The sequence below is a fragment of the Chlamydomonas reinhardtii genome, chromosome 3, assembly GCF_000002595.2.
Source record: "Chlamydomonas reinhardtii strain CC-503 cw92 mt+ chromosome 3, whole genome shotgun sequence".
NCBI lineage: Eukaryota > Viridiplantae > Chlorophyta > Chlorophyceae > Chlamydomonadales > Chlamydomonadaceae > Chlamydomonas > Chlamydomonas reinhardtii.
Genome location: NC_057006.1, coordinates 3,656,333 through 3,677,889, shown reverse-complemented (window position 1 = coordinate 3,677,889; position 21,557 = coordinate 3,656,333). Strand labels below are relative to the sequence as shown.

The following is a 21,557-nucleotide window of genomic DNA, read 5'->3' as shown; positions in this document are numbered from 1 at the left end:
AGCGCAACATGTGCTGGATTACACGTGGCCTGCACAGCAACAGTACATCAGTATCGACAGCTCTAGACCTGAGTGAGAGCCGAACCGACAGCACCAACTAAGGGCTTCCAAGCAAAGCGCTTCGTGGTCGGACACACAAGCCACTCGTTACTTCTGGCAGCTACGATTGCTGCACATCAATACAAACAGTTTGGTGGGCAGCAGTTGGCCAGCTGCATCAGACGCGCGCCTATGCGGCGGCGGCATACGCCGGCATCCTCCCTTCACTGTCCCCCAGGAGCGCGCATATCATACACTGCATACACACGGTAGCAGTTTAAGCCCGTCATCAGTTGCCTACACTGCGAAACATAAAGAATGGCTACCACGAAGAGGCACTATAAAGTGTGGAGAAAGGCATCAGTGCTGGGGACTGAGGCAAAGGCACAAACAATTCCCCCTACTCAGCGGAACCGTTCCGTAAGCCCTTGCCAAGCCCAATTCCAGTTAGGAAGAAGAAGAAAGAGGTCGGGTGACATCATTTCGATGCGCACTGCTGGCTGCCGCTTAAGTCACTCACTACAGGCTAGGCACATAAACATGCCAAGGGCCTGCACACAGATATATAGTCACATGCGAACCCACTTGAGCTTGAACGCTCGTCTCTGCTGTCTCATAGACCACGCAGCATTAGGAGCAAACTCTCTTGCGTAGTAACGAGACAGAAGTGCATGACGCGTCTCCTACTTGGCTATGTATGGGCTTCCCACCCGTTCCGGAAACCGTACTAGCATGCATCTCATTCTCACGTTCCTCACTCAAAATGCGTGCAAGCGCTAGCCGAATCGCGGCTGCCACTTTATGTACACGCTCCAAGGGCAGAGGTCAGCAGCAGTCACGTTGCATGTTATCCGGAAGGACTCTTCGTTCTCCAATCCAGCACTTGCAACGCCATAGCCTGGGAAGCCTGGTGCCCTGGTCTGCCTAGCAACTGTCTGCTCCTACTGGTCGGTCCCTGCACACCCTTATCAAATGATTTCTTAGCAGTACTCGCTACGCGAAGCAGTCTTTGCTGTGTACGACTTGGTGTACTCCACGGTACAGGCACATTAGGTACGCGCCATGTTGCTCATTGCGTCCACATGCAGGGCTGGCACGCAGCACAGCCTGGCCCTGCCGCTGCGGCTCAGGCCCCGCAGCCGCTCACACGGCATCCACCGCGGCCACGGGCGCCACGCCGCCAAACTGCAGGTGGCCCGCCACTGCCTGCTGCAGGTTTGACTGGACCTGCAGCTGCATCTGCTGCTGCTGCGCCTGCGCGCCGCCACGCAGATGGTACTTGACACGCTCCAACACGCCAGTGGGCCGTGGCGTGGTAAACTCTTGCGGCGGCAGCGCGGCCGCCACGGGCGTCACCGGCAGACCCCAGCTGTCAAAGCCGGGCTTGCACGCCAGGTTGCCAACGCTGGCCCGCTGCGGGCTGGCGAACCTATCGCCGGCACCGATGCTGCTGCTGCGATTGCTGGGAATCAGCGCCGCGCTGCCCTGCTGATCGCGCTGCGGCACCTGCGTCTTGATGGTGGGCGGATTGCCGCCGCCAGTGTTGACGCTGACACTCACCACCGCACCCCAGTTCCGTGCAAGGTCATGCATGATCGCCGGGTTCGGGCCCTGCGGGTTGGCGGTCGCCGCCACCCCCACGTTGATGCCAGTGTACGCCCAACTTGACCGCGGCGGGCTGGGGTTCGGCGGCGGCTGCTGACGTGGTGGCGATGGGCAGGGCTGCTGACCGGTCACCGGTGCTTGGGACTGCGGCGCCTGCGCCTGCGGCATCTGCCGCGGAGGGCTAGGGGTCGGGCTGGGGCGCAGCTGGCGCGGCGGGGAAACGCCCAGCAGCGAGCGGCGCAGTGGTGACGTGCCCGCGGCCGCGGCCATCGCGGACGCAGAGGCCATCGGCTGATGGCCAGGGCTGCCCGACCGCGGCCGGCCGCAAGCCTTAGCGCCAGCCCCTGGCGCCTGCGTCTGCTGCTGCTGTCCCGGCTGCGTCTGCGCCTGGGGTAGCTGGCAGCTGCTGCTGCTGGTGCCAGTGCCGCTGCTGGTGCCGGTGGCGGAGATAGAGGCCAGAGGCCGCATGAGCGACGACAGCAGGCCGCTGCTGCTGACGCGGTGGCCCATCCGCTGCGGGCTGGTGAAGCCGCAAGCCGAGCTGCCCAACGGCGCGCTCGCGACGCCGCCACCGTTGCCTGCGTCGGCACCCGGAGCGGCGGAGGGTGGCTGCTGCGTCGGCGACACCCAGTACTGGGGCTGGGGCGCCGGCACCGCGCCTGCACGGCCATTCGAGGGAGCCCTGGGCAGCGGCGGCTGCGGCGCTGGCATGTAGGACGGGGCGTTCTCCGGGCAGCGCTCGCGCATTGGCGACACGGGCGGGCTGCGCCAGCCGCCGCTGACCACGGCGGCGGTGCTGCTGGCGCCGCCGGCAGAAGGCTCCAGGGGCGCGCTCACTGCGCCGCCGGCTGTCGCCTGCTGCTGCCACTGCGACCAGGACGCGCGCTGGCTGCTGCTGCCCGAGCTGCCGGCGGCGCCAGGGGCAGCTGCCATCGGCTGCGGAGCGGCCTGTGCATCTGCACACGAGGCCGTGGCCTGCTGCGCGCCGCTGGAGCCACTGGCAGGCTGTTGCTGCTGCTGCTGCTGCTGCTGGGCGTTGCTGTTGGTATTGGCATTGGCGTGGTGGCCGCTGACAGCAGCCGACTTGAAGGCGTCCAACAGGCTGCGTAGGGCGCTGTTGTTGTGCAGCGGGCCGCCATTGGGCGTGCGCGGCAGCGACAGAGACCCTGGCGTCTGTGAGGCGGGCTGCTGCGGCTGAGACGTCTGGGGGCCCGTGCGCGGCTGAGGCGGCACGCTCGCGCACAGCCCTTGAGCGGCGGTGTTGTACGGCGCCGCGGTGGCGGCGGCGGGCGTGGACGGGGCGGCAGAGGCTGCGGCCGGCTGCGCGGAGGGGCTGGCAGGCACAACGGGCGCGGTGGCGCCAGTGGTGACGGTGAAGCTGGCAGACGGCGTGCGCGGCCGCACCTGCGTCACTGCGGTGGCCGGCGGTGGCGGCAGAGCAACCACTGCGGCAGCGGGCGCCACCTTGGAGGCTGTCGGCGGCCGCGGCTGCGTGCTGGCGCTGCTAATGGCGGCGGATGCGCCCGACGCCGCCGAGACGCCCGAGCCGGAGGAGGAGCTCGCCGCCCCAGAGGCGTCGCTGCCGCCGCAGGCACTGCTGCCGCCAATGCTGCTGGCAGCCGGCGCAGCGGCTGGGTGTGAGGGCGGGTGGCACTTGCTCGCCACCACCACGGTCATCGTCGCCGCAGCGGCGGCGGCGGCCGCAGCAGCGGCGGCGCTGTCTGCCACCGAGGAAGCCGAGCTGCGCTGCAGGCTGCTGCTTACGGTGGAACGCAGGCTGCCAGCGGTCGTGCCGCCGCTGTTGCTTCGGGCGATGCGGTGTGCCGCCAGCCAAGGGTGCGCCAGCAGCGCGGCAGCGGTGGGGCGGCGGCGCGGGTCCTTGATCAGCGCCTGCGCCACAAAGTCGGCCCACGCGGCCGAGTAGGCTGGGTCGAAGCGGATGTTGTTGCTGTAGATGATGTTGGAGGCGGTCTGCTTCTCGTCCTCTACCTCAAAGGGCGGCCGGCCACTGACCAGCTCGTAGGCTAGGCAGCCCACAGCCCACACGTCCACCTGCACGACAAGGCAGGGCGGGGTTTTTTGAGCTTATGGTTCAGGCATGGCAAGGCTCAGAATACACACGCACTGGTGTTGCTGCAGCCATGCCCCGACTCCCCTTCTTCCTGTGCTTTTCACCCCTGCATCCAACCAAGTCATCAGGCAGCCAACATGCCGGAAAACTCACCGCGGCGGTGTAGGGCCGGATGTTCTTGGCGGCCAGCTGCGGCGCCGTCACCGCCGCTGACTCCTGCAGGTGCGTGGCGGGGTTGATGAGCACCTCGGGCGCCATGTAGTCCAGCGTGCCGCTGCGGCTGAACGCCAGCTCGTGGCTCCAGTCGATGGCCAGGCCAAAGTCGCCCAGCTTCACGTCGCCCTCGGCGGTCAGGAAGATGTTCTCCGGCTCTGAAGTAGGGGTGCAGGTAGTGGCACGGTGGACACGTGCGGTAAGTGGGGTGGTGCGGGCGCGCGAGGCAGGCAGGTGGGTGCATTGGGAGAGTGGGCAGGCTGGGATGAGGGATGGAAACCCCAGCGGCGTGGCATGTGCCCACACCGTCATGCGGTACTCACTGATGTCGCGGTGCATGATGCGCAGGGCGTGCATGCGGTGCAGCACCTGCAGCAGCGGCGCGATCACCTCCGCCGCCACCCAGCCCTCCGGCAGGCGGCCGCCGTGCAGCATGAGCTTCTTGAACAGGTCCCCGCCTGCACACCGTGACACGAGTGAGCACGTCCATCAGCATGCCCATCGTCTTGCTTTCATGCAAAGAAGAAATGTCATTACTGCCCGCGTTTCCCATTTACAGGGCCCGTCACGACCGCCATCCTCCCCACGAACCCAAAACCCAGCCGCACGCAAGCACCCGCCCCTGGGCTCACCCTCGCAGCACTCCATGACCAGGTAGATGGAGGCCGAGTCCTCAAATGTGTCGTTCAGCTGCACCACGCCCGGGCACACGCAGGCGGCAGAGGAGGGCGTCTGCGGCCGGCTCTCCACGGCCCCGGCCCCGCTCCCACTGCCTCCAACGCTGCTGCTGGTGCTGCTGCTCTCCGCAGCCCCGCTGCCGCTGCCGCGGTGCTGCTGTTGTTGCTGTTGCTTCTGATGCTGCGCCTGCTGCAGCAGGGCCCGCATGGCCTCCACCTCCCGGGCTAGCTTGTGAAAGTGTTTGTCTTGCATCTTAGCCTTGTGGTACTGCTTCACAACCACCGCCGAGCCGCCTACCAGCTGGCACTTAAATACCGTGGACACGCTGCGGTGAGAGCACACGAATGTTGTATGATTGTAAGCTTTCAAAAGGAAGGGCTTGGGGGCAAAGGGCATGGATGGGGTGCGCGAGTCGGGTTCGGGTATGCAGGGCTCACGCCGTGACGCGACCGGTGGGAGCACGGGAGAAGACGTTGCGGTAGGAAGACCGCTCCTGCTCCGGCCGAATGGCGCTTGCGTTTCCCCTTCAGCTCAAGAGCCCAGTATCGCGTGCTTTCAAGAAGTGCACCTGATCCCCAGCCCAGCGCGTGAGCCCTCAGCGGCTGCAGCGGATGCCATGCGAGCACGTTAGACCTCAGCGCGACGCGCTACACACCTGCCCTTGTAAAGCTCCGCGCGGCTCTTGATGTTATATTTTCCAGCTAAGCTACTCGCGCCGGTGCTGTTGAGCGTGTCCGAGAGGGAACGCAGCTGAGGGGCCATTTTGCCATCGTCCCTGGCCGGTTGCTGCACGCTCCTGTGGTCGCATTAGTGTGGATAGTTCATAGATAATATACCGCATTAGTGCTGGCATGGCGCGCTGCTGAAATTCACCCAGTGGTCTGCTATCTCCACTTGCGTCAGGCAGCCGGAAGCGAAGTCTGTGACACGACAGCCGCCGCTTGCACTTCTTATCTTACCCTGTGCGCTCCATTCTTGATGTTTTACTTGTAGGGCCGGCCTAACTCCCCGCGCGTTGCTGTGCGCGCCTGTTGCTAATAGGCAGGTTTGCAGTTGCGCAGCTGTTATGCGCTGCCCTCCTCGCGAGACATCGAACTGTTATCAAGTCTGTACTTCTAAGTGCTCGCAGCAGGTCAAGAGCCTTTTCGTCGCAAGAAAAAGGCCCGTGTCGATTGGAATCCCTGGGGTGGTTCCTGCCGTTGTCTCAAATTCCTATGTTCAATATTTAGTGATCACAGTGTCTTAAGCTAGTTTGTGGGTGGTGGGTCGCAAGAATCGCTGCTGAGAAGTACAGCGCTGGGTCGTTTCCATGCGGGCTACAGGCTCTTTTTCCAGTGCATCAGCACCTGGCCCTTGGACTATGCACTTGCAGCTAATAAGTCCATTTAAGCATGTCAGAACGTTGCAGTCACGATTTAAGGTGAAGGCGAAAGCCCGGCCCGGCCTGTGCAAGTTTCAGCCCTCCCACCCCACCATGACCTACCCGGACAAACGTTGCAGTTATTATTTTGCTTTGTGTCAACATCTGATTTTACTGTGGAGTATCAGCCTGACACCTGCCCGTGCCTGCGCTGAGGCGCTAGCCGCTGCGACGCCACAGGACGCCCTAGGACGCCGTGCGCACGTTTCTGGCACGTTACGGCCTTGCAGGCGCCCAAGCTACTTCAAGTCTTAAACCCAGTTGGCTTTGACGTCACGCCTCGTTATAGAAGTACAGATTGCATGTGGGCAGCCTGGTTGAAGCCGCCAGTCGGGCAGGCTGGTGCGGAGTCGAAACGGTCCACGCGTAACCAACAACGACAACAACACGTGTATGCTCGCGCCGCATGCCCCACTCGGGAACAGACTAGCGTAAGAAAAGATGTATTGTGGCTTTCTGTGCCGGCCCACGTCAGTGCATTAAGCTCAGACAATTACAGAGCACCAACAGTCAATAAGCATTCCCCCTCCTGCAACTACCGTACCGTATGGTCGTCCTACGCCGGCCCGGCGCTGCCAGCGTTCCGCCTGCCGCCGCCACACCCTCTTGCCCCTCGCTGTTGCCCGCTCAATCAACCCCGCACACACGACCGCGCCTGCACCCGCAACTACGGCCGGTACACGCGCAGCATGCGGCTGTTGACCCGGCATATGGGGCACTTGGTCAGATTGGTGCTGCAGCCGTAGCACGCACACAGGTGGCCGCAGCCCGTGAACACCACATCGGCGTCCCGGTCCATACACACCACACACGTGCCCGGGTTCCGCGCGCCCGACTCCTCCTCAGCCGCCGCCTGCGCCAGCGCCGCTGTGCCGTTGACGCCCGCCGCCGCCGCGCGCTCCGCCGCCCGTTGGCGCCGCACCGCCTCCGCCTCCGCCATGCGGCGCTGTCCTATCCGGTGCTGCCGCAGGCGCCACAGCTGTGCGAACAGCTTGCGCACCACCAGCGCCGTGCCCAACACGCCAAAGCCCCAGGCAAACACCTGCAGCGCGGTACGGTGCGGTGCGGTGCGGCAAGGTGAGGTGAGGTGAAGGGAACGATGCTGAGGAGGCGATGCTCGGATAGTGAGGCAATGCCACTGTTGTATGAAGTATAGTGGCCTTTGGCTGTCCGCGGCTCGTGAATTGTGATAAAAGACGCTCACATACCGACGCACATGCAGCAGACCAACCGGCGTGAAAAGGAATTCAGCAGGATATGGAAAACGCAGAGCCGGGACTGAAACCGGCGGCAATTCGTCCGCAAGTCCCGTGTATGCGCACCCGTAGCGTGCGCGAGGTCCGCTCCATTGACGCACGCAGCTGCGGCAACGTGAGGGTGGTGACGTGGAAGGGGCCGTGGCTGGGCATGCGCAGAGTGTACGGCAGTGCCTGCGCCACCACCGAGGCCCCCGCCGCCGCCGCCTGCGTCAAGAGCTCCGACCCCACGGCCGCCGCCGCCGCGGTCGCCGCCGCCGTCATCGCGGATGTCGAGGACGAAGCAGCCGTGTCGCCGCCGCTTGGGCCCAGCCCGCCGCCTCCGCCGCCGCCTTTCGAGCTGGCCCCGCTCAGTTTGGAGCTGATGCCAGCCGCGTTGATCGACTTGCTCCCGCTGGAAGGGCCTGCCCCGGCGTCCTGGCCACGGTTACCCGCTCCCGCTGGTGCGGCTGCTACTGCCGCTCGCGATGAGCCGCTGCCACCGCTGCTGCCGCTGCTGCTGCTGTTGCTGCCGCTGGTGCTGGCGGGTGCACCCAGTGTGTCTCGACATAGCTCGCCGATGACAGTGACGGTGGTGTTGACTGGGAGAAAGCGCTCGGTGGAGCGGACGCCGTGCTTCACCATGCTCTTGCTGCGCAGAGGAGGGCGGGAGGGGGGAGCCAAGGTCTGGGATGTGGTCACGACGTGGGGAACGCGCACTGGACAATGGGATTACCGCGACGGTTGCCGTGTCATTTGTCCAGGCGATGAGGATCAAAGGCGCGGAAGCACGGCGCTGATGATCCATGCAAGGCTGGTGTGGTCACCTGCTCCCAACCTCAAGCCACTCCCCATAGTCCCCCATCCTCAAGCCTGCTTCCCCGCCTCAGTGCCGCCCCGCAACTGCCACCCCGCCGCCGCTACCCCGCGCCGCCGCCATTACGCCGCCGCCCCGCCGCCTGACTCACAACGCCTTGTTTATGACCGCCTGCAGCAGTGTGCCCTGCAGCAGGTCCACGGGTCGGAACACCTGCTTCACTTCCATGACGCTCGGCAGACCCGCCGCGTGCTGCAGGTTGTCCAGCCGGATGGAGCCGCTCACGTCCTCCTAAGAGAGAAAGGGTGGTGAGGAGGGACGCGGGAAAAAAGGAAGTTGCTGAGAAGTGAGGGCTGGGGGCGGTTAACGTAGCTCCGGCCTACAGGCATCCAACCACCCCATGTACCCCGATAACAGTCGGCCCCTCGCCTGACGCACGCCCGTCCACCCGTCCGCCCTCCCGCAGCCAGCCTCCGCAGCTGCAGCCGCGGCTGCTTCGTCCACCCATCTCTTACAGCACCCCACCCCAGCGCCCACCAGCCCCCCCCCCCTCGCCCTCGCCGCACCCACCAGGAACGCCTCTCGCTGCTCCTGCTCCCGGCGGACCTCGAAGCTCTCGTGCGTGACGCGGCCACTGGTGTGCTCCTTGAAGTACACCTCCTCCTCCAGCAGCTGAGGCGCGAGCAACGGCGCGGACAGGGGCAGGTCATTGCGACTGCTACAAGTACGCAGCCACCTGGTTTGTCTTGTATTGTCCGAGTCTCCCGCCATTGCCGTCTGTCATACTCGCCATGGCCTCTGTACTATCTGATTTCCAACCTGACTACCGCTTGCCTCCCGCAGTCCCATAGCATCCTGCCACGCACCCACCTGTCCACCTGCCCGCCCGCCCGCCTCACCTCGCGCATGACCGCCGGCTGGTCGCTCAGCTCGCACTTGGACGGCTCCCGGCAGCCAATGCGCCCGCGAGCCGCCACCAGCCGCGGCAGTGTGCCGTCCAACTGCCGGGCGCCTGCATGCGTGCACGGGTGCGTGTGCGCGCGTGTGCGTATATATGTGCGTGTGCATGAGCTGGTGTCAATGGTGTGCGTGTGACATGGCTAGCGCGTGTGCGGTAGCGAGTGCACACGACGGCAGGAGGGGATGGGCACTCCATCACCCCACAAACAGCATTGGCTGCCGGCCCTAGGGACACGCACGCTCAGGCTAGGGTCTTCATGCACACCGCCTCAGTTGGTCCCACCATTCCCACCTGCTAACCAGTCGAGAGCTACCGCCTGCACCAGCTGCTGAATGCGGGCGTCATGGCCCCCCGCCAGCTGCACACGGCAGGAGCAGAATGAGGCGTGAGGGCCCGCGTCATGGGTGTGAGGAGAGGCACGCGCAGAGATACGCATGAACGGGGCAAACAGGTCATATGAGTCGGACTGGGGAGGTTGGACGGGCGCACAGTGCTACTGCATTCGGCCAGCCCCAGGGGTGGTTGTGCGACGGGGCGGAGTTGCGAGCGGCCCCTGGCCTGCCGCAGGCTCATACGCCCGGGCTGCCGCTTGCCCTGCCGCTGCGCGATTTGGGATCGATGGCTTACCTGGAAGAATATGAAGGAAGCGCCAAGACTCGCGACCCCACCTATGCTTATGTAGTCGAGCCATGAGCTGGGCCGGGGACTCCCAGTGAACGTGGACATCTCGGACAAGTCAAACGAGCAGGTACTCTACACAGATGCGCAAGTTTTTTGCTGTAGTCGGGCTGCGGGTGCGAAAACAGGGGTTTGGTTCCATTCGGCATTGTGGCATGGCACCTGATTCCCCCTGAGCACGGCTCGAATCTTAATTGACAGTCATATAGCAGTATGCTCCTTCTGAGCCTGTAAGGAAGTCGAGTTGGCGAGACGCGACCCAAACCCTTGCGCTGCGACAGAACGCTGAAGAATGGCCTGCGGAGGTTGGTTATTAGCGGATACAGGAGAGCTGTCGCCACTGCTGCCGGGAACGTGCCCTTCGGACGTACTGGAGTCGGTGAGTCGTTGGGTTGATGGTGGCCACGCCATCGCTGTGTTGCGGTTCGGCGTCTACAGCTTTCGCCCTGCTGGGCGTGACGGTTGATTCAGGAAGGCTACTGGTTTCTTGTGCAGACTCACCTGCGCATTCTGGCCCGCCAGCGTGACTGGGAAAGGTGAAACCGCATGTCTCTGACAAACCTTGCAACGCCGCGCAGGGCCCGACGTTTGAGCTGGCGCTGCGCTCATGCCCCCCGGCCAAGCTGGTCTATGGTCACGTGCCCTCGGCCAACGTAAGATCGGGCTCACGATTCAACTTGTGAGGCGCGGTAGAGTTAGTTGGCCCCAGCGTGCGCACGGTACGGCTTACTGCACAGCGCCAGCACCACGACTGGCGCTGTGCCGCACAGCGCGCCAAACACTCACCCCACCTGACACCCACGCGCAGGTCAACGCAGCAGCCAGCCGTATCGCCGGGCACGCGGTCAAGGGAGACGCGTGCTTGGTGCTGTCGGCCCTTACCGTCGCCAGCACCAGCGGCGGCGCCAGCTGCAGCACTGCCGCGGCGGCGCCGCTGCCGCCGCCCTCCCTGGACCTTCTGCTGGACAGCCTCATGGGCGGCACACGCCTGGCTCAGGCGCTGCTGGCCAACCCCCGGCACCCCAACAGCGTATGGGACCCCACCAACCCCCTACTGGCGCCATCGCCGCCGCGCTCACCTGCCCAGGCGCAGGCACACACCGCAGGAGCAGTGGCAGCGGCAGCGGCAACAGTGACAGCGGTGGCGACGGCACCGGCGGTGGTAGTAGCGCCAGCGACGGCAAGTCCGCGCAAGCACGTGCACTGCCCGCACACGGCCATCAATGCCATCCTGCAGGGTAGGAATGCGCTCACCAAAGGCGCCGCCGCGGCAGCAGCTGACAGCTCGGATGGCTCGCGTGCTCCACCGGCGGAGGGGCAAGCCACTGGAGCAGCGGCGGCGGTGGTAGCGGGCGTGCTGGGCCGCGCGCCGAGCTGGGAGGCGCCCCTGTCGCCGCCGTGCAAGAGCGCTCGCAACAGCCTCGAGTCGCCGCCGCACCCGCTGCACCTGCCGCGTGCGCAGCACCGCCCCGCGCACCCAGTGCACTCGCTCGCGAGCGCGCTGGCAGCGGCGGTTGCGTCCGGGGACGGCATCGCCCGCCCCGCCAGCCCGGGCGTCAGCCGCCTAGCGAGTCAGCTGGCAGGCAGCTGGCTGGGTAGTGGCAGCGGAGGCGGCGGAGGCGCAGGCACTAGCAGTGGTGCTCATGGCAGCCTGCAACACGCAGCTGCGGAGGTGGAGGCTTTCAGCCAGGCAGCGCACAAGCGGCGTCACTCCGGCGAAAGCGGCGAAGTTCCGCTGGCGTCGTGTACAGCGCCAGCAGGAGCGGCGGCAGTAACGGCGGCCCGCATGGAGCTTGATGAGGGTGCGCCGGCTGCGGCCGAGCTGCCGGGGCGAGAGATACCCCTCGCGGGATCCACCCAACGACGGAGTTTGCAGCAGGCGAGGCCGGAGGAGCAGGAGAAGGACAAGGAGCTGCAATCGCCGGCGCCGGCGCTGCCGGCGCCCCAGGAACACGAGCAGGAGGTGCCGTGGCGGGAGCTGCCGTGTGACGTGGTAGCTTACGTGGCCACGCAGCTGCCGCAGCAGGCGTCACAGGTACGTTGCCGCTTGCGGTTGGGCTCGGGTTGTGAAGCGGCACGCTGTACTCGGCAGTCCATGACGTGCGGACTGTCCACGACCATGTTGCTTGCGCGCTAACAAATGTGCCTTTTGGTTGCTGCGACTGATGGCTTGTTCAATTGCACATGTGGGACATGTGTTGGGCGCAGGCCATCGCAATGGCTGGCGTGTGCCGCGGCTGGCGTGTGGCGCTGCTGGCCAACCTGCCCGCCTTGCGCCGCATCACCTTCAACCTGGACCCCACCAACCACCTGCGCACCAGCACCCACACCCGCAGCGGAACAGCTGGGGCAAACGGTGGTGACGCGAAAGGCAGCAGCAGCGGCGCTGCTGCTGACGGCTCCGCGACCGCGAACAGCACCGGCGGCGCGGGTGTGGGCGCGGGTGCGTGCGTGGGGCTGCGCCGCCGCAGCGTGGCGCGGAGTGCGGGCGGTGGCGCTGACCAGCAGCGCAGCGAGGAGGAGCATGCGATGGCGGCGGCGCTGAGTCGGCAGTACGGGGCCGGCGCCTTCGTGCTGCCCAGTGCGCACACGGCGGCGGGCGGCCTGGAGGGCATGGAGGGCGCGGAGCTGTTTGGAGGCGGCGGCGTGGAGCAGCAGGAGGCGCAGGAGGAACAGGAGGCGCAAGGTGCGTGAGGCGGTTGCATATGGGACACACACAGATGTATGTGCGCACGCGTGTTTGGCGGCTTTGTTCCGTTTGTTTTGTGTTTAACACATATGTATGCAGTTGGGATTGGCCGTTGGAGGGCAGCGCTGGCTGGGCCGCAGTGGTGCCCCTGCTTGACGCTTGTCCTGGGGTCTTGCCTGCTGGTGTGCTGCTGCAGAGCCGGTGGTGCCTCGCGCTGCCGCGCGGCGGCCGCCGGCGCTGCTGCTGGAGGCGGCCCGCGGCGCCTCCAACCCCTCCGCCCAGCTGGTCATGGCGCAGCTGCTGGAGGTGCGCAGGGCGGCGGTGGTGACAGTGGTGGGGGTGGGGGTGCGGGTGGAGCCAGTGCGAGTGGTGGTGGTGGTGGTGGTGGTGGTGGAGGCGATGGAAGACGTGGTCTGGATAAGCGGGTTGCTGGTTTCTTGACAGCTAGTGGCGTGGCGTGGCGTGGCGGGCTGTAATGTGGGCGCAAGCGCTGCACATCCCGACATCTGCGCGCATAACACAAGGCATGATGGCAGCCGTCAAACAGTGCTTCCGTGCTGCAGGGTTCGGGCGACGCCGACGGCTCTCTGCGCTGGTGGCGCAAGCTGGCGATTGCGGGCGACGTAATGGGAATGTTCAAACTGGGCATGGCCTGCTATGATGGCTCACATGGTGGGTGGCGGCATGCGGGAGACAGGTACGGTTGACACCAGGAGGCGCGGAAGAAGGTGCAACGGAAAGGGAACTAAAGCAATCCCGCGTGTGCACCTGCCGTCTGCTCGACAAGTTTGCCCCCAACCCCAACCCCGACCTCGCTCTTCCATCCCCACCAGGCATGCAGCCGGACCCTGAGGCCGCCCACATGTGGCTGAGCCGCGCAGTGCGGCACATCCTCCAGGTGGACAGCATCACCGCCATCCAGCTGGACGAGCAGCACGGCGGCAGCGGACCCGGCGGCGGAGCGCCGGCGGCGGCGCCGGCAGGCGGTGCCGGTGTTGCTGGTGCTGCGGGTGGTGGTGCAGCCAGTGCGGCGGGAGGAGCTGGCGGACAGCCCCGCGTGTCGCTTCGCATGCGGCGCAAGGTGGGTGGCGGGGACGTGGTGCTGGGGAATGGAAGTGGATGTCGACTCAAGGGCTGTCATGATGAGCGGGCAGGGCTGTGTGCGTTGTGCCTCCTGTTATGGGCTACGGCTGCACAGGCAGCAACTGCATGGGGCCTGGCGCGCCAGGCGCTGTCCTGCCTGCACCACTGGCGGTGCGCGACCCCATTTGTGTTGAAGAGCGCAAGGAATACAAAGCGCTGTGTGTGTTTGTGTGTGTTTGTGTGTGTACGGCATGTGTGTCCCTCACTCCCTCCGCCTGGTGTTGCCCGCTGCTGCAGCTGGCGTCGCTGGACCCCACCCTGCTGCGCATGCTGGGCTGGAGCTCCATCGTGCTGGGTGAGCAGACTGAGCACTGAGCAGGGGGGAATCTAAATATCGACCTGTTGCGCGGCTTGTTGTACGGGCGTACGGCAAAGCGCAGCTAGTACCAGGCTGTACATGCCCCAGCACCCCATGGGCTCTCCCACTACGGTCTGCACATGCACCCCCACGCCGCACCGCGCCGCACACGCCGCGTGCAGGCTACCTGGAGTTTGATGGTGTGGCCGGGCGCAGCGTGTGGGGCATGGGCGACCGCAGCGAGGCGGTGCGGCTGTTCCGGCTGGCGGAGGGCTGCGGCTGCAACGAGGCGGCGGCGGTGCTGGGCTGGCTCTACAACACCGGACAGTATTGAGCGAGCGAGTTTGTGTGCGCTTGTTGGATAAGCGCAAGGAGAGAGTGAGTTTGTGCGCGTGCGTGCATGCGTGCATTGAGACAGTGTGAGAGTGTGGGCTCAGTCACGTTTGATGAGCTGTACCGTGCTGTGTAATGGTCTCGCAGTATGATGACGTCGTGTTGATGGACATGACGGACCGTGGCAGTGCTTTCTCGTGTGTACCAGCATGTGTGCGGCTCGACTCCGCGGTCCGCATCGTCCAGCACAGTGTATCCGCTGTCAGTTGGATTACAGCTCACCCCGTGCTTGGAGTGAGAGTGTGGTCTGTCATGGTAGATAGAAAACGTGTTGCGCTATCGGCTGTTGTGTGCATGTACCAAATGTACATGAGTGGCTATGCTTGCCGATGCCTGCGCTCTGTCAAGGATACCTGCGTGCTGGGCGGATGGCATGCTATGTTGTATGGAGGGCAAGCACGCTGTCACTAAAGCCCATTTGCGGTTTCGGGGCAGCTGCTGCAGCTTCGTTGCCGTTGCGCACCAGCAGCGTTGGATTTATAGTATAAGCAAGAGCAGAGGGTGATGCGCGCTAGCGGCGTCGACTCGTCGTCAGCGCATGCTACTTTCAGGAGGCACTCGCAAGGCCACCTTGAAACATGGAGAGTTTAACATCCGCATCGTGCTTGGCCAGCTGACATATGCACCTGTAAGCACGTGTGATACTCCACTCTTCCCAGGCCTCGCTTCTCTGTTGTAGCAGTCGGCACCAGGTGCGTGCACGCCCGCCACGCTACACGCCTTGGCCGTACCACGGCTCTGACTGCATTAATTCATACAACATGTCGGGCGCCAACCTCCGGACACATCGGTCACTGGCCTGTGCCCACGAACTCCAATGCAAGACAATTCTCGAAACTTAATATAATCTTCTCTTGATGCTTGTTGTACATGCGAGCAAAGCATACGGTAGGGGCCCCTTGTGCAGGGCATGTGCAGATGTCCTTCGCAGCGCCTTACTCAGCCGCCTCGTGCGCTTGAGCATCTGCATCCAGATATGCACGGCCATCGCCCGCCAGCGGTGTTGCCTGGGTGGCAGTGCCAGCGCCTTACTGGCTCTCGGCGTTGCCGGGCGTGTCAGGGCCGCCCGTGAGGCTGCGGAACATCTTGCCCATCTCCTCGAACCGCTGCTCCTGCGCCTCTTGCAGCTCCCCGGAGCAGTCGTACATAGAGATGCCCTGCATGTATTGTGTGGGATGTGTGCGGCAGGCATCGTCAGGGGTTGCAAGGCGTGCCTGCTAGCGCAGCATTGTGGGAAAGCGTGTTGAAAGGCCGTGCCCGTCTGTTGAAAGGCCTTGCCCTTGTGATGTAAGGCCATTACAGGTACAGTGCAGAGCCCCAATTCTCCAGAACGTGCCAGCCTGTTTCCGTACTCCGCAGCCCGCCACCCACCTTGCACTTCCACTCCTGCGCGTCAAGGGCACATCGGAATGAAACGATAGCGTTAGCTCTGTTTCGCGTGGTTCCTGGGCATGCGACTTGGGAGTTCCAAGTGGTTTTGGCGCGTGACGTTCAAGAGCACAGCTATAGAGCTTCACGCCCCGCGCTCACCATGTTGCTGTCCCGCTCGCGCAGCTTCTCCGTCACACGCGCGTCGACACGCGCAAAGGAGATGCTGGTGACAGTGGAGGGGGCGGCGGAAGTGGACGGCTCCGTGGCATCGGCAAGTGCCCTGCGCGCGAAGGGCACGGGGTTACAGAGCGGTTGAAGAAGTCGCAGTCGCGCATCATCCCGGGCGAGCATGCGATACTTGCATATACTGGCGTGTGTACATGTGACAAGAGAACACTGAGGAGAACGGGATGCTAGCTCTTACGCGGGAGCGCCAATGGCGAGCACCACAGCCGCGGCCAAGGCTCCCAGGGCAGCGCTAGAGTGTTGCTGACTCCGAGAAATGACAGCGGTGCCGCGGGCAGGCCGTGAGGAGGCGCTTTGCTGCGCAGCGACGACACGCGACTTCATGTTCATGAGCATGTTTGCAAAAGGATGGGTCGCTTTGGACTGGTAGGTTGCAGGTTTGTAGTGTAGGATACGGACGTCGAGTATGTGTAGCGGAAGTACTCTGCCGGCAAAGTCCGTGCATGCAAGCCGACGAAGATCTCCGAGCGGATTGTCGCCGCGTTTCCTCGTCGTATATGGCTTGTAATATATATATAGCGATTGCTATTACATGCAGGCTCGAGAGGTGGATAACCTAAACATCGCGGCACTCGCGAGGGTTCCGAAGGGCCGCCTCACAGCCCTTGGCACACAAGTTGGCACACGCACAGTCACGCACCCAGAAAGCCCCCGCTGCGGCGCCATGCTCAGGACCTGGTCACCTTTCCGAAAGCCGCTTGAATCTGCTTAATACCATTGCATGCCTGGCCGTGCTGACCGGTACTCAGCTTGCACGTGTGAACAATAAGCACGCCACTCAAGCACACGCGCCCGGAGACACGACCAGCCCCCTAGGGAGGAAACTGCTCATGCAGGCCATACACAGTAAGCCTCACGTATCTGCACGTACGGACATCGCAATACGGCATCTCAATCGCCCCCGATGTGTCATCAGCGGGCGTGCTATAGCTTGTACCATCACCTCACCAAGCGTCGTCATCACTGGCAGTGAACTATCCATTCGTTCAGTACTACTCACAGCACCTCTGTCAGCAGGCCCTGACCTCCATAGCAGTTGCACAACAGCGAGCCCAGTCGCCTTGGGCCATCCACATGTTCCAATGTGTCCTGTGCTGCTGCAGCTCCATCACAAGACCCCTGCTCTCCTTCAGCCGCCCTTGCTCCTTTCACGCTTTCAGCGGCTGCGGCTGCTGCCGGTGTTGATTGCGCGCATGGCCTTGCCGTACAGGGCTGCGTTGACCGGCGTCATGTACAGCTGCATGGAGGGAGCGGGGCAGACGGGGTTGAGGGAAGCGAGGAAGTAGGAGATGTGGACCAGATGCATAAGGTGATCAGCGTCGTAAGAGGGGACAGGCAGGCGCGGGCTGTGGGGCGTGGGGCCAAGGTGAAAGGGCACACGGTACCCACACAGGCCCCCTCCCCACACCGTACCCACCTGCAGGTACTCGGCCATGGTCAGCGACTTGAAGTCCGCACCCATCTCCTGTTAGTTGGCAGTTAAATACCGCCAGATAGAGCTTAGGTCGTCATGGGCATACGTGCGTGAACGGCACGTACCGAGACCCGCTGCAGACCCGCAGCGCACGGTCCCCTCTGACTGCCCATGCTGACAGCCCCTGCGCCACTCCTCACCCCCCCCCCCACGAAAGCACCTTCAGCATGTCGTCCACGTGCTCATAGCTGTAGGCCGCCACACAGCCGCGCCGGATGTCCGCAGCAGCCTGAGGTGTTGGGTGGCATGCCGTGGTGTCATGGATGGCAGGCTAGCGCAGACGCCGGTAGCTGTAGCGGTTCCGTGGTGTTGTGTGCGATGGGACAGTGGCAAGGCAGGTTGGTGAAGTCCCGTAGGGTGCTGATTCCGCGGTGTGGCTTATGTTCACCGCGGGACACACGCACAGTGCTGTCCAGATGTGGCGGCTTTGTTGTGCGGCTGTGCTTCGCGCAATCGCGCTGCCGCCCGCCCATCCCTCACCCGCGGGATGAAGCAGCGGTCGGCCCACGCGAAGAGCTTGGTCCGGTAGGCCAGCATCTGTGGCGGCGTTAGTTGGAAGGCGCCATCAACAATGACATCACAGAGCGCCAGCGGTGCTGCCGTGGCGGTGATAAGACTGCAGCAGGGCTCCCTGAAATGCGATGCACACGAGCCACCGATAGTGCCGTGGACCTAACGTGCACCTACAGTGACACACGCACCTGCTCCTTGGTCACTCGCAGGCGGCCCTCCACCATCTCAAGCGCCCAGCGCGCCGCCACGTCGGCAAACAGGGCCTGGAACAGACCCACATTCCAGCCCAGTATGAACAGACTGCTGCCCTGCACATAATGAAGGATCGACAAACAACACGTGTGAGGCCATTTGGTTAAGGACCCTAGCGGGTCGCAAGGCATCAACGCTATCGGAATGTGCATGTCCGCAGCAGGCCTGCGTCCCATCAAGGCCTGCGTCATCACAGCACAGCCACCTTCTGACTGACGTTGCAAGCAGCGGAAGTGCCCCAGCCATGCCCGATGGCCCGGCGGTGTGACGGTCCCTCACCCCGATCTCGTATGGGTAGATGCCGTGGTGCAGCTGCAGGGTCCCGTCGGGCTGCATGATCTTGGAGGCCAGGTCGGGCGGCAGGAACGGCAGCGAGCGGCCCCAGCCCGTGGCCAGCACCACCAGCTGTGTGTTAGTTGCACGTATGTAAGAGCACAAAGGGATGGTGCGTGTGCTAGACCTCAGAACGTGAGGTGCGCGTGTGGAGGTGCCATGCGTGGGAGGAGATAAGGGTTGCAGTTGCGTGCAGGTAGGGCTGCTTGAGGGCATGCGTGGCTGGGCGCGAGGGTGGCTGCGGCATGCATGGCGCCTGTCGCCTACGAAACACACACTCACGTCGGCCTGCATCTCGGCCCCATCATCCAGCTGCAGCCGCCCGCCCGCCCCCAGCGCCACCGGCTGGCCCTGACGCAGCTGCAGCCGCCCCTCATGTGCAGCGGTGAAGAAGCCGAACGGCTCGGCTGCGGGGCGTCGGAGTAGACATCCGTGCATCCGTGTGCGTTAGCCGTGCGAGCAGCGCGTGCGCAGCAGTGGTATCAGCAGAGCTGATGTGCAAATTCACACTCTCGCGACTTCGCAAAGAGTGCAAGCAACATTATTGCACCATCGCCACCACGAACACAAACACAGTGCCGGCCAACGCGGCGCGCACGCACGCACCGTGCAGCGTGCAGTCCAGGCCGCGCTCCACTGCGTGCGTCGGCACCACACCCAGCTTGGCGCGGCCGTGCTGGTAGCTGTGGTTATAACCGTTGACGACAGGTGAGACAAACTCAGCGCAAGTCGGCGGCAAAGCTAACCTACCATTCTATCATCACCCACCACCATGTGACATCTGACCACTTTTGCGTCCTCTTGCCGCGCCGCACTGCTTCCATTCATCTGCATGCTATGCCACTCTCGGATTTACGACTGGTTTTCGAAATGCCACGTACCCACACACCTGACCAGGCGCTCGATGAGGCGCCACTGCGACCAGCCCACGGCGCGGTGCAGCCAGCCCAGCAGCCCCGGCGGCGCGTGCAGCTTCTGCGTAATGGAGTCGCCCAGCCGCGTGGTGAGCGGGTACTTGAAGTTGACCAGCCCCAGCAGGTAGTACGGCACAGACCACTGCGGCTCCTTGTACAGGCACGTGACCTGCAGTGGTTAGGTGCCGCCGGGTGGGTTGGGTATCTGGGTTGGGTGAAACGTGCCCCGAGATATGTGTGTGTGTGTGTGTGTGTGTGTGTGTGTCTGTAAGTGTGTGTTCATTCGTGTTGTTAACTGCTGTACATTAGCCATGAATACGTGCCAGGTCCTCGCCCACATAGCCCTTGGACGGCAGCGTCCTCCGGCGACTCAATCGGTGCCATCACACAGATAGCAGGTCACTCACGCTCTTGGCGGCGCGTGTGTCCGCCATCAGCACCGCCACGTCCTCGCCACTCTTGCCATTGCCCACCACCACCACCCGCTTGCCAGACACCAGCTGCGCCAGCCGGGCCGAGGCCGCGGCCAGCACCGCCGCCTCCGCCGAGCCGGGTCGCGCATGCTGAGGCCCCGGCCCTCCCGCGGAAGACGTGCCGCCGTTTTGCACAACAGCAGCAGTAGTGGCAGAAGTAGCAGCAGCGGTGACGTGCGTCTCGGGCTTGCCGGCACCACCGCCGGCACCGCGCTTGCCCTTGCCCCCGCTCCGCTCCTCTGCGGCCTTCTGGTCTGCGGCCAGCGCTGCGTCCATCACGGCCACGTCCTCCAGTGCCGCCTGCCGGCCGCCGCAGAGGGATTGCAGCTGCGATGAGTGCACCACCACGCCGCCGCCCGCCACAAAATCGGACTGGCCTGCCAAGTAAGGATATCGTTTTGCACGAGGGAAGAGGGTTTGAACAAAAGTTAGGCACATGCGTGTCTGTTTCTCTCGCGCCGCATGTGCGCCCCACATCCTCGAATCCGCCTGTCGCTCCCTCCACGGGCTCGCCTTGCCCGCACGCACCTGGAAACGGCGGCGTCTTGGGCACGTTGAAGCAGCCGATGCATATCAGCAACACATCGCAGTTGTGGTCGAATTCCTCCCAGGGGCCCGCGTCTTTCGGCTCTCCGGGAGGACCGGTGTATCGGCGCAGGGTCAGATGCCAGCCCGTGGGGGTAGCACCCGCCGGCTCCTCAGCCTCCTCACCACCGCTCACCCCGCCGGTACCCGAGCTGCTGTTGCGGTCATAGGTGGGACGCGCCTGCACCAGCTTCGTCCGGAACCTGCGCGCGATCGAGTGCAAGCTCCGACTCGGATTTCGCGCACGTAAGGTAACACAGCGTCATAGCGACTGCAGTGGCAGAATCACAGCTGAGCAGCCTAGCTACGCACCAATACCTCATGCCGGCTGGGACGTACGGTCATGGCGTCCAAGCAACTTGGCCGCTCAGCATGCTTTCGTGCGACGCGGAGCTCTCCCTTACATGCTCACAAGTGACAACTGGGCTCGCTCACAAGCATCCATTCATACCTGATAAGGGGCGTGACGCCATGCTCTGCGGCGTAGTCGCGCAGGTAAGTGTACACTGCGGCGGCCGGCGGGTGCTCGGTGCCGCGGGCGAAGTGGCGTGGCGTGCCGCCGCTGTCACAGTAGGAATAGATGTCGGCCGTGGACTGCAGCTGCAGGCCTGCAGGACAAGGCAGTGGAGAGATCCCGCGGTGGGAGCGCGCGAGGCGCGGGGTGCGTGCGATGGCAGCAGGCACGGATACAGGAGGCTGGGCAGGCGGGCTGCGCACTCTTAAAACCGAGTGTGAACTCTGGTCTCCGACTTGACGTTCGTTTCGTCCTCGCTCACCTGGATAGTTATTGCCCGGGCGCCATACACCGCCCAAGTCCTCGGCTCCTTCAAAGACCGCCACATCGTGGGAATGCTCCATAAAGGTCTTTGCAGCGGCGATGCCGTGCACGCCGGCACCGATAACGGCTACCCGCTGCAAATAGAGCATTGAAAGTTAGCCAGCAAAGCGCAGGTGGTCGACCGTGAGGGCGGGGGTGGCCCGACCGCGAGGGGACTGACCTTCGCCATATTCGAGTGACCTGTCGAGCGATGGGGGCACGCGGGGGGGGGCGCTTGCTGACGCTGTGATACTGAAGTAGAATCTCAAATATTAGAGTTGGAATGCGGGTCCTCGACTTGGACATTCGCGTCCCTGTCGGTGCCGAGTTGAGTGCAAT

The 21,557-nt window shown here is 64.0% G+C and overlaps 5 protein-coding genes across 5 annotated transcripts; 1 reads left to right on the top strand and 4 right to left on the bottom strand.

Moving 5' to 3' along the window:
• Window positions 1–6: 6 nt before the first annotated feature.
• On the bottom strand, window positions 7–5,983 carry CHLRE_03g169100v5 (uncharacterized protein). Its single transcript, XM_043060847.1, has 6 exons — window positions 5,566–5,983; window positions 5,262–5,402; window positions 4,561–4,931; window positions 4,252–4,386; window positions 3,869–4,086; window positions 7–3,696 (listed from the first exon to the last, which is right to left on the bottom strand). The coding sequence occupies exons 1-6, from the start codon at window positions 5,577–5,579 to the stop codon at window positions 1,183–1,185; spliced, it is 3,393 nt and encodes a 1,130-aa protein (XP_042925976.1). The 5' UTR covers window positions 5,580–5,983; the 3' UTR covers window positions 7–1,182.
• A 146-nt stretch (window positions 5,984–6,129) lies between these two features.
• On the bottom strand, window positions 6,130–9,791 carry CHLRE_03g169050v5 (uncharacterized protein). The gene is made up of 7 exons (XM_043060846.1): window positions 9,667–9,791; window positions 9,331–9,397; window positions 8,978–9,090; window positions 8,649–8,750; window positions 8,230–8,369; window positions 7,349–7,913; window positions 6,130–7,068 (listed from the first exon to the last, which is right to left on the bottom strand). The coding sequence occupies exons 1-7, from the start codon at window positions 9,763–9,765 to the stop codon at window positions 6,694–6,696; spliced, it is 1,461 nt and encodes a 486-aa protein (XP_042925975.1). The 5' UTR covers window positions 9,766–9,791; the 3' UTR covers window positions 6,130–6,693.
• Window positions 9,792–9,911: 120 nt separating this feature from the next.
• CHLRE_03g169000v5 (uncharacterized protein) lies at window positions 9,912–14,727 on the top strand. Its single transcript, XM_043060845.1, has 9 exons — window positions 9,912–10,096; window positions 10,296–10,370; window positions 10,526–11,752; window positions 11,926–12,403; window positions 12,603–12,712; window positions 12,970–13,078; window positions 13,240–13,487; window positions 13,787–13,844; window positions 14,030–14,727. Exons 1-9 carry the CDS (start codon window positions 10,010–10,012, stop codon window positions 14,179–14,181), a joined length of 2,544 nt encoding a protein of 847 aa, XP_042925974.1. The 5' UTR covers window positions 9,912–10,009; the 3' UTR covers window positions 14,182–14,727.
• Window positions 14,728–14,729: 2 nt separating this feature from the next.
• CHLRE_03g168950v5 (uncharacterized protein) lies at window positions 14,730–16,321 on the bottom strand. The gene is made up of 4 exons (XM_001703447.2): window positions 16,036–16,321; window positions 15,771–15,891; window positions 15,612–15,626; window positions 14,730–15,397 (listed from the first exon to the last, which is right to left on the bottom strand). Exons 1-4 carry the CDS (start codon window positions 16,191–16,193, stop codon window positions 15,269–15,271), a joined length of 423 nt encoding a protein of 140 aa, XP_001703499.1. The 5' UTR covers window positions 16,194–16,321; the 3' UTR covers window positions 14,730–15,268.
• Window positions 16,322–16,373: 52 nt separating this feature from the next.
• Window positions 16,374–21,551, bottom strand: CHLRE_03g168900v5 (uncharacterized protein). The gene is made up of 14 exons (XM_043060844.1): window positions 21,400–21,551; window positions 21,178–21,313; window positions 20,853–21,009; window positions 20,345–20,604; window positions 19,751–20,193; window positions 19,319–19,512; window positions 19,036–19,112; window positions 18,712–18,836; window positions 18,376–18,501; window positions 18,033–18,152; window positions 17,812–17,868; window positions 17,492–17,560; window positions 17,275–17,322; window positions 16,374–17,094 (listed from the first exon to the last, which is right to left on the bottom strand). Exons 1-14 carry the CDS (start codon window positions 21,406–21,408, stop codon window positions 17,014–17,016), a joined length of 1,902 nt encoding a protein of 633 aa, XP_042925973.1. The 5' UTR covers window positions 21,409–21,551; the 3' UTR covers window positions 16,374–17,013.
• Window positions 21,552–21,557: the final 6 nt, after the last annotated feature.

Excerpts from the sequence above, each read along its gene's own strand:
- CHLRE_03g169100v5 (XM_043060847.1), bottom strand. Across the intron at positions 4,087-4,251 it reads CATCATGCACCGCGACATCA|AGCCGGAGAACATCTTCCTG; the intron begins GTGAGTACCGCA and ends CCCCTACTTCAG. Across the intron at positions 3,697-3,868 it reads TCCGGCCCTACACCGCCGCG|GTGGACGTGTGGGCTGTGGG; the intron begins GTGAGTTTTCCG and ends CTTGTCGTGCAG.
- CHLRE_03g169050v5 (XM_043060846.1), bottom strand. The coding sequence starts at position 9,765 with ATGTCCACGTTCACTGGGAGTCCCCGGCCCAGCTCATGGCTCGACTAC. Across the intron at positions 9,398-9,666 it reads CTTCCTTCATATTCTTCCAG|CTGGCGGGGGGCCATGACGC; the intron begins GTAAGCCATCGA and ends TGCCGTGTGCAG. Across the intron at positions 8,751-8,977 it reads AGCCGGCGGTCATGCGCGAG|CTGCTGGAGGAGGAGGTGTA; the intron begins GTGAGGCGGGCG and ends CTCGCGCCTCAG.
- CHLRE_03g169000v5 (XM_043060845.1), top strand. The coding sequence starts at position 10,010 with ATGGCCTGCGGAGGTTGGTTATTAGCGGATACAGGAGAGCTGTCGCCA. Across the intron at positions 13,488-13,786 it reads CGCTTCGCATGCGGCGCAAG|CTGGCGTCGCTGGACCCCAC; the intron begins GTGGGTGGCGGG and ends CCGCTGCTGCAG. Across the intron at positions 13,845-14,029 it reads CTGGAGCTCCATCGTGCTGG|GCTACCTGGAGTTTGATGGT; the intron begins GTGAGCAGACTG and ends CGCCGCGTGCAG.
- CHLRE_03g168950v5 (XM_001703447.2), bottom strand. The coding sequence starts at position 16,193 with ATGCTCATGAACATGAAGTCGCGTGTCGTCGCTGCGCAGCAAAGCGCC. Across the intron at positions 15,892-16,035 it reads CTCGCCATTGGCGCTCCCGC|GGCACTTGCCGATGCCACGG; the intron begins GTAAGAGCTAGC and ends CTTCGCGCGCAG.
- CHLRE_03g168900v5 (XM_043060844.1), bottom strand. Across the intron at positions 18,153-18,375 it reads TCTACCCATACGAGATCGGG|GGCAGCAGTCTGTTCATACT; the intron begins GTGAGGGACCGT and ends CATTATGTGCAG. Across the intron at positions 17,323-17,491 it reads ACGTGGACGACATGCTGAAG|GAGATGGGTGCGGACTTCAA; the intron begins GTGCTTTCGTGG and ends GCCAACTAACAG.